The sequence below is a fragment of the Lactuca serriola genome, chromosome 8, assembly GCF_051521515.1.
Source record: "Lactuca serriola cultivar US96UC23 chromosome 8, Lser_US96UC23_V15, whole genome shotgun sequence".
Classification (NCBI taxonomy): Eukaryota; Viridiplantae; Streptophyta; class Magnoliopsida; order Asterales; family Asteraceae; genus Lactuca; species Lactuca serriola.
The window spans coordinates 126,737,299-126,747,452 of record NC_136415.1 but is presented as its reverse complement, the minus strand read 5'-3'; the positions used below and the strand labels follow the sequence as shown (position 1 = coordinate 126,747,452).

Here is a 10,154-nt window from a genome sequence, read left to right as displayed (position 1 = left end):
TACGGATCTAAAACCATAACCTCATATCTACTTCTTTTCAATGACTTAATGGATAAAGTTTCCAACTTTATCCATTAGGACTCCATTATAAGGCTATATCTACAAACCTAAGTCCATTAAGTCCCTAATGGGGCCATGCATGGACACAAGGGGCCTCTAAGATTATTCCAGTTTCTCATTCTACATAACACATTGACCATAAAGGAGCCATACCAGGCTCTGGAGTTCCTCCAACTTCAAGAGCATCCATAAAAGGGACCAAAACCACCCATTCATGATCTCAAACTTGAATCTAGAAGAAGAAGTACCAACATATGAACTTTATACCTCTAATAACTTATAAATCTGAAGAGAATGTTGGATCCAGCCTTGATCCTTATTCCCTTGCACCAATATGAACCTTTCATTTCCCTAAGCTTTACCAAAATCCAAAGAATAAGCTCCAAATCAAGAAATCAAGCCCTCAAACAAGCATAGAGGCTAGGGTTTCATATGTAAGGGTTGGAGGTTGAAGATGATGCCCTAATCCTTGAGATTAAATGCTTAAATATTGAAGAAACCTTAAAAGATCATGGGATTGAGTTGCAGCTTCTGCTATATCGTGACATTCCTTTTGCCACGTCATGGCGGCCATCAGATATGTGTTTCATGAATTTGGCATGCCACGTCGTGGTGCTCCATTCACGATGTCTGGTATTCCCAAAAAATTTACATTTGATCCCTCCAAGGCTTCAACTAACACATTCTGGATAATTGGTGTTACATTTTGCCAGCGAGCCCTAAACCAATGTGGTTGTAGATTGGCTTTTCTTGCTTTTGATATTGTACATTTTCATATTCCTTACTTGGGGTTTCTGTTTTGAGATAGAATATTAAAAACTCAAAATTGATGTTCATTAGACATTAATAGAGTTTCACACAACTGATTACACAATTAGACACTAGTTAATGAAACACATAAAATTTATTGACATCTAAAGCCTTATTTACAGACATGCGAAATGAAACCTTTGATCTTTGAATTAGAAAACTTTGTTCATCATGACAAGGAGGTCGTCGAGGCTTGATAGATCCATGATGTTTTCAAAATACTGAGTTGCTGAATCTCCGTTGAGGAAAGCATTGACGGAAGAAGTATCCCATGACATCTCAAAGAAAAGGTTACCGATTTTCTCACAATCTAATACCAAGTTCACAAATTCTTTTTTTGGCTTCTTCATTTGATTGCGATCTTCCATGGAGGTAGCTTCATCGACTTCAGAAAGCATCGTTGAGGGTTCTTACACCATTCTCCCTCCATAGGACATCGGAACAATCAAACGAGTTGCTACCATGATCGTAACCGAAGTAAAAGGCGGCGACGACAGCGCGATTACTTTTTGGTTTCTCTTATCAAAGTTTGTAAATAGGTTTCTGGGATTTGGGCTTCGCAGGAGAATGAAAGTTTGAAGATTTGTAAAGAGATTCATTGCTAAAATAGATGAAGAACTTAGGTGAGCTCCAATCGAAACGAGGTTATGAGGAGGAAGAGAGTAATTTTAAGGTTACTTTACAACAACATATGTGGAAAAGTGTGGTGGTGGGAGTGAGAAGAGGGGAAAAAGTTGAGCCGGAGGAGAAAATGACTAATAGAGATGTGTAAGTTGGGTTAGGTTTTTGGTGGGCCTATTGTTTTATTTTCATAACAGATTAAATTATTTTATATGGAGGATTTTTAGGATTTTTTCTCCAAAAACACAAATCTGGGTTCGATTTCAAATTCAATCTAACTTCAAATTCTTTTCCACAGTTTTGGTATTGTTCGATTTTAAGAGATTTTAAGGTTGGTGGATGTTAAGAGGATTTAAGTTTGAAGATAAAGATGGTTTTAATGTTTATGTTCCATTATTTTCATTGATTTGAATAAGAAGCTTTTGATTTTTTGAAAATTTGAAGATGAAGATGGTTTGAATGGTTTTTGAAGATCTAAGATGATGGTGGTTGAATGTTCTTTGTTACCAAGAATACAATAGTATTTTTAAAATTACATACATGGTCCATGCAGTTTAGAGAAGTAACAATAAAATACAAAAGTTTGAAAAAGAAAAAAGAAAGTGTAAAAATGTTATTTTACAGAATTTTAATGACATGTTTTTGACGCCTATGTCGGAAGAACCATTTCCGCAATATCGACAAAAATAAGGACCAAGTCCGTCTATTTTTTGAAATTAAATTGTACGTGTCTATTCCGCTAAATCATAGGGACCATTTAAGTAACTTTGTCTAAATAAAACGAATACATTTAAAGATCTCTGAGGTATATTTGAGTTCTTATTTGATATATTTGAGGTTCTATTTGATTTTAACAAAGTATATAATATAATACCATATAAAATACTAATATACAACTCCAAGCCATACGGCAGGCGCCATCTGTTGGAGCCGTATATTGTCGTCACGTTCACCTCGCCTCTCCGCAGCCCCACCCCTCTCTCTCAACCTATACCCTTCTCTCTATCACCATTTTCACTAATCAGAACACCTACAAAACCACACACACACTACTATTCTCTCCCTATCTCAAAACATACGTTCACTGCGTTTCTTTTCTCTCTCTCTCTCTCACTCCTTGATTCTGGGGTTTTACCATCGAAAAACCCCGCTAGCATTCAATCGATTTACGCCATGGATCCTACTCGAGCTTTTGTCAAGAATGTCAAGCGTGTAGTCGTCAAGGTCTACCATCTTATTTGCATTTTCATTAACAGCGTTTTGTTTGTATCCTATAAATTTTTTCTTTCTTTGTTTCATGTTTGATGTTTATCTGTGGTTTAAGTGGATTTGCTTGATCGAGTTCGATTATCCATCTCTGTTTTTTCAGATCGCGATTATCAACAGATTTTTGTTGTTTATTATTATTACCTTTTATGTACGGTTTGGTGTATGGATGAAAGACACTTGTCAACCTTTGCCATGCACACGATAACGACAATTTGGATCGCATATGCATTCATATCTGATAACGCCAGATTCCGTTTCACTTAGCCTTTTAATGGTTTCATGTGGCAACACGATTTGTTTGTCTATCTTCTTCTCAGATTATGATGTCCACATATTTGATTATAAAAGACAAAGTAGTTGATATTTTAATATTTGTTAATTAACAAATTATTTATTAAGAGTTATAGATGTTTATTCACTGCGATTGGATCTCTTGCTTTGGCATATAATTTGCCCTAAAAAGTAACAAAATAATGAAAATATGTTTATATGCTTGATATACTTATGGAAAAGGCAAAAAATTGATACATAGTTTTACAAATCAATAGAAAAAACAATGAATTTGGGTATTCCCTAAAAGATTAGAAATACAAATGGAACTTGTAGACCTCTTGTTTATGTAATTTTGAACAGAGCTAAAATAAAAACTCTATGAGCACCATGTGTATAATATATTAAAATGTGGTTATTGATTGAATCCTAGGGGCCCTTGCTTTTGTCCTTTTGTTTTGTTAGGAAAAACTTTATCTTTTTATTATTAAGAACCTATAGCTTTTTGTGATGATTACTGCTTATTATAAAAAAAAGGTTTTTACTATTATCTTGAACCAAAGCTTGTCCAATAATGAGATAATGCCAAATGTCATCTAAAAGCAAGATTTTATGGAAGTGAACTTGAGGTTAAAGATGACATTTTTACCCTCTGTCTAACCATGTTACCTTTATGACTTTAGGTAGGAACAGCTGTGGTTACCCGAGATGATGGGAGATTAGCTGTAGGCCGACTTGGAGCTATATTTGAACAGGTATTTCATTAAGCTCATGCATAAATTTCATATATAGTAACTCACTAATTACTGAATTTTCCAAGTGAACTCACATTACGTATGACTTTAGCTTTCCTTCACCTTCATTGCTTTCGTATGTGAAAGAAGGAATAGAAAATGACATTTTTACCCTTTCACATCATTGCTGTTGAATATGATTTCAGCATGCTGAGTACTTTGTTCCAATCATGTTTTTGTTTAACTCATATAACAAACGATTTGGTTGCAGCTTGAAAAGTTGAACTCCAGAGGCTTTGAAATAATTTTAGTTACTTCAGGAGCTGTTGGAGCAGGGCGCCAAAGGCTTAAATACAGAAAAATGATCAACAGCAGGTCCTTTGTCTTTCTGACTGTCTTTCATAAGTGTTGACTCCAGGGGTATATTTGTCAACTTTTCTGAAAATTTATTTTACTGTAGTTTTGCTGACCTCCAAAAACCACAAGTTGAACTTGATGGAAAGGCTTGTGCAGCTGTTGGTCAAAATGGTTTAATGGCATTGTACGACACTTTATTCAGCCAGGTAAAACTGTTAGCTTAAATACATGGGTATTTTGGTCATTTCTAACACAATGCTGTTTTGCAGTTGGATGTGACATCCTCTCAACTCCTAGTCACAGATAATGATTTCAAGAATGCAGATTTCAGGGTTCAACTTTCTCAAACAGTTGACTCATTGCTAGATCTAAGGAGCATCCCAATTTTCAATGAAAATGATGCAATCAGTACAAGAAGAGCTCCTTATGAGGTATATAATGGAACGTCATTGTATAACTAGATATATACGTGTCGTCGCAGTTATAATTTGAGGAAAACTGTGTGTTTCATTTCAGGATTCATCTGGTATTTTTTGGGATAACGACAGTCTGGCAGCTCTTCTGGCTATGGAGTTAAAGGCGGATCTTCTTGTGTTGTTGAGCGATGTTGATGGACTTTATAGTGGTCCTCCCAGTGATCCAAGGTCAAAGCTGATCCATACATATGTGAAACAAAAACATCAAAAGGCAATCAGTTTTGGAGATAAGTCAAGAATGGGAAGAGGTGGAATGGATGCAAAAGTCAAAGCTGCATCCAATGCAGCTTATTCTGGCACACCTGTTGTTATTGCAAGGTATCATATTCTACATACAATACTTGATCTTGGTTTCTTTCTCTGTTTTACTTAATATTTTATATACTGAATAAATTTGCTATCGTTTTCATGATTGTAGTGGTTATGCTGCTAATAACATCATAAAGGTTCTAAATGGAGAACGTGTGGGTACTCTTTTTCATAAAGATGCGCATATGTGGATTCCAATTACTGAAATCGGTCCACATGAAATGGCAGTTTCAGCTCGTGAAGCCTCTCGACGCCTTCAGGTTTAATTAATCTCATGCTTACAGTAAATTTTTTGGTTGGAAATTTTTTTAGACCATTTCCCAACAATAAATACATACGCACATATTTACTTGTAGAAACAAACATATATAAGTATTAGATTTGTATAGATTCGTTACTTATTCTTCTATTGGGTATTATAGGCATTATCAAGCAAAGAAAGAAAGAAGATTTTGTTGGATGTAGCTGCTGCATTGGAGGCAAATGAACAGTTTATCATGCTTGAAAATGATGCTGATGTGGAAATAGCACGTGATGCAGGTTATGATGAAGCTTTGGTAGCTCGTTTAGCTTTGAAGCCTAGCAAGGTAAAATATCTCTTGTAATTCTATAAATCTTAGAGTATTTTTTTGAAATTATATATCTTTTTTTTTTGAAAACTTTTAATTAATGCGATTATTGTCTTCAGATACGTGCTCTTGCAGAATCTGTGCGTAAACTAGCAGAAATGGAAGAACCCATTGGCAGAGTTTTGAAAAGAACAGAGGTGAGATAAATTAAACCTGAAGGCTACTGTATTGAATAAAAATCTGAGATCTATCATTTTAAAAAAATAAAAATAAATAATATTTACTTCCAGCTTGCTGAAGGGCTCATCTTAGAGAAGAAATCATGTCCTTTAGGTGTGCTACTTATTGTCTTTGAATCACGCCCTGATGCATTAGTTCAGGTAACAAGAATATATTTTTCTTTTTTCTTTTTTCTTTTGATGTTGCATATTTTCACATATTGATCTCTAGTTTTTCTGAAATGAATTCACAGATTGCTTCATTGGCAATCCGTAGTGGGAATGGTTTGTTACTGAAAGGAGGGAAAGAAGCTAAAAGATCAAATGCAATACTACACAAGGTTTTCAAAATCCTTTTTATTAAAAATCCTACATTATTTTATTTATAAATCCGACTTTTTTTTTTTTTTTTTTTTTTTTTAAAATAAAAACATAGGTAATCACTTCTGCCCTCCCAGAAACTGTTGGAACAAAACTAATTGGACTTTTGACATCAAGGGAAGAAATCCCAGACTTGTTAAAGGTTTGTGGAAAACGTTGCATGCTTGTTACTGATTACAATATATTTTCAATTTCTTTTTGCTAATATATTTTTTTTCCTTTTTTACCCCTCATTTTTAAACAGCTTGATGATGTGATAGATCTTGTGATCCCAAGAGGAAGCAATAAACTTGTTTCCCAAATTAAGAACTCGACGAAAATCCCTGTTCTTGGTCATTCTGGTAATATTAAAACTTTCACAATGACACAAATCAAATAATAAATGAAATTAAAATTATAATTTTTCTAATTTCAGATGGAATTTGCCATGTATACGTCGATAAGGCAGCTAATTTGGAAATGGCGAAAAAGATTGTTTTGGATGCAAAAACAGATTATCCAGCAGCCTGTAACGCTATGGTAAATTTAATACCGGTTTATATTTTTAATTAATTTCACATATTTATAAGTACTTTTTCTATTAACTTTATTCATGAAAATCTATTTTTTTTTTTTATATTAGGAAACACTACTTGTGCACAAGGACTTGACTAATGGTGGGCTTCAAGAGCTTGTTAAAGAACTTGAACAAGAAGGTACAACATCGACTTCATAAAATATGTTTTCAGGGTTAAAAATGTAATTTTATCTCCTAACAGGTGTTACACTATTTTCTGGACCACGAGTGAATGGTTTGGTTAACTTCACAAAGGCAAATACATTTCATTATGAGTATAACTCTAAGGCTTGCACAATTGAAGTAGTGAACAATGTTGATGAGGCCATTGAACATATACACAGTTATGGAAGGTAACATATTAAAAGGATTTATCTTGTTCAAAGTGAATAATAAATTAAATTGTTGAATTTTTTCTTTCTTTTTTTTTTTTGGATATTTGGTAACTTTCTTTTTCCATTTCAGTTCCCACACCGAGTGCATTGTCACAGAGGATCACAAAGTTGCTGAACATTTTCTAAGTCGAGTTGACAGGTGTGTATTTTGTACTACAAATAATAAAAGCGAGGGCAAATTGGTCATTTTCACATATCAACAGCTTGGCTGTTGAAGTTAACGACTCAAGGACCATTACAAAACAAAAGCCAGAAATAAGGACCAAAAATGGGATAAAAGATTCCTTTCGTATCCAAAACCAAAGAAAATTGCAAACCACGGGACCATTTTTTTGCAGTTTACTCTTAGATTATTTAAATAAAAAATAAATATTGTATTGATTATGCTTTTTTTTTTTTTTCATTTTATCAGTGCTGCAGTTTTCCACAATGCAAGCACACGATTTTGTGATGGTGCACGGTTTGGACTAGGAGCAGAGGTATGATATCTTAAATTTATATTGTTGGTTAAATATAATTCAAGCACAATTGTTTTAAAAAAAAGGCACTATAAGAAGTTAAGCAACTAGAACGTTTACTTTAAAAAATACCCTTTATTTTAATGGGTATTCTTCGAACTATAATATCATATATTCTCACTTCATTTTTGGAATTCTTTAATCTTTCTCCTTAACAGGTTGGAATCAGTACAAGCAAAATCCATGCACGAGGTCCGGTTGGAGTAGAGGGACTCCTAACAACCCGATGGTAAGCATGAATCTTTAAATATCATATGAGGGGCATTTTTGTACTTTCACGCACCCAACCTAATGAAAAAGGATATTTGTACTACAGGGTACTGAGAGGTCAAGGGCAAGTGGTGGAGGGTGACAAAGGGGTCGTTTACACCCATAAAGACCTTCTAAAAGCTACTAGCAATGGCTTCTAGATTTTTACCCTTCTTCTGGTATGGTAATTATGTTTAATTAGGATCTGAAGGACACTATTTTAATAATGTAATATGGCAGTTTGATTGGATATTTGGTAATGTATTAAACATTTTTATTAAATTTTTGTCATGTTATCGGATATTGGTATAACATGTATTTGTTAGGCATTGGTAGTTCGGTAACTTGTTCTATTAATTAGCAGAATTATGATTTTTTTTTTTATTTTTTTTATTTTTTTATCTATCTCAAACTTATTTAAGTAAACATATCTCAAGCTATTCACGTTTTCAAAGTCAAGTTTGCTTTTTACAAGTCATAGAAACATTATATACAGATTAGAAAATTTACACTTTCTTTTCTATATATAAAAATGAGATCTGGAATCGGTTACAATTGATTACAAAATTTTAGAACTAGAACTGGTCCTGGTAACGTTGGTTCTATGTTATTTTGTGTTAGATTTTATGATGACGTATGTAGTAAACTAGCTTGATAGTCTCTTATAGTGTACAATTGCGAGTGTCAAATGTAACTGACATTGTATGTAATAAAAGATAGAGTAAATTTTGGTCCTAGTATTGGGATTTTGTTATGACTTATGAGTGGTCCATGTGAAGGGTTTTGGTATCATTCATGGTCCCTGAGACTTAACCATGTTTGTTTATTCCGTTAAATGCATGTGAAAAGGCCAATAGACCCCTTGACCATTTAGTTGCTCTCTGACGCCTGCAATTCCAAACGCCCTTGTCATCTTCTCTCTTTGTAAGAACCTTGACATCCTCCACCACCACTTCTATCTGTTCCCCATTTACTTTATCCGTAAATTCTCTCTGTCCATTTCCTGTCTTCTTCTCTGAATCAAACTTCAAGCTCGAATGGTTAACGTGTTAGATGTTGTTGGTGAGTCAATTTTGGAGTGTGTGTCGTATTTATAGCCAATTTGTTGGTGAGTACATTTAGGTCATTACATTTTGACTACTACCATGAGAAAGAGTGACATGCTTCTTGGATATGCACATTTTCATCCTATACCATCCCTATAATACAATTTGGGTAGGTATATTTTTGAATAGTTTTTGATTTTAGGATTACTTCAAAGTATCTTGATTATCTCTCTTATCGTCTTTAACCATTCAATTTTGACTTTTATTGACATTAACCTTTGGCCATTGGTGCCGGTGGAGCACACACGACTGGTTCATATGTGTATTTTTTACGAATTTTAAGAATTCGGCGTTTGTGCACATATGCACTTGCTATATATAAATATATTTTTTTTCAATTTTTTATTTTATCAATTTTTTCATTTGCGAATATGCTTCTATAAGACCGATTTGGTGCTTTACGTCACTTTATTTGAAAAAAAAAATCTCACACAAAAAAGTTCGCACTTTAAAAGTGGTTCGCAGGAACATATATGTTTGCAAAACATCCTGACACACACACACACACACACATACATATATATATATATATATATATATATATATATATATATATATATATATATATATATATATATATATATATATATATATATATAGGAGTAGGATCAAACGAGAACACCAAAATGCTTGAGAACGTGAGAACAAAGTATATTTATTTGTGATTTCATGTATTCATTTGTGGAGAAATGATAAATTTTTACGCCTTTAATTTCAATCGAAGAAAAAATCATATTCATGTTGATTGTGCGTAAAAATTTAATATTTCTCCATAAATGAATACATGAAATCACAAATGAATATACATGTTCTCGCGTTCTTAACCTTTTAAGTGTTCTCATTTGATCATTTCCCTATATATATATATATATAGGCAAAGGAAGACTTTTAATTTAAATAACATAAACAAGTTAAACCCACCAATGATCATCTTGCAAGTTGTAGAAAGATTAAATCAACAACCAAATAAGAGATGAAAAAAAATAAAAACTTTTGTAGTTCTTTGAGTCATTTTGGGAAGCTTAGAAGTTGATGAAGAATGATGAATTTAAGAGACACCAACAATGACTCAACTTGATGTAGAATGCTAGTTCTTTTGTATAAAACTCTTAATCTCTTAAGCTTGAAGTTGACAACCAATATGAACTTCAAGAGAGCATAAGATGAGCAAGTATTCTTCAAGTTTGAAAGCAAAAGAAGAGAGAGTGAGAGAGTGCATGCATGTTACGGTTTTCATAGCTAGAATGAATCCAAAA

The 10,154-nt window shown here is 33.4% G+C and overlaps 1 protein-coding gene across 1 annotated transcript; it reads left to right on the top strand.

The window, feature by feature from the left end:
- Nucleotides 1-2,443: 2,443 nt before the first annotated feature.
- On the top strand, nt 2,444-8,121 carry LOC145065652 (delta-1-pyrroline-5-carboxylate synthase-like). Its single transcript, XM_079012685.1, has 20 exons — nt 2,444-2,715; nt 3,714-3,785; nt 4,036-4,139; nt 4,225-4,327; nt 4,391-4,552; nt 4,638-4,915; nt 5,016-5,166; nt 5,329-5,493; nt 5,595-5,672; nt 5,766-5,855; nt 5,948-6,034; nt 6,130-6,216; nt 6,319-6,415; nt 6,490-6,593; nt 6,697-6,769; nt 6,833-6,983; nt 7,096-7,164; nt 7,438-7,504; nt 7,702-7,772; nt 7,860-8,121. Exons 1-20 carry the CDS (start codon nt 2,665-2,667, stop codon nt 7,951-7,953), a joined length of 2,154 nt encoding a protein of 717 aa, XP_078868811.1. The 5' UTR covers nt 2,444-2,664; the 3' UTR covers nt 7,954-8,121.
- Nucleotides 8,122-10,154: the final 2,033 nt, after the last annotated feature.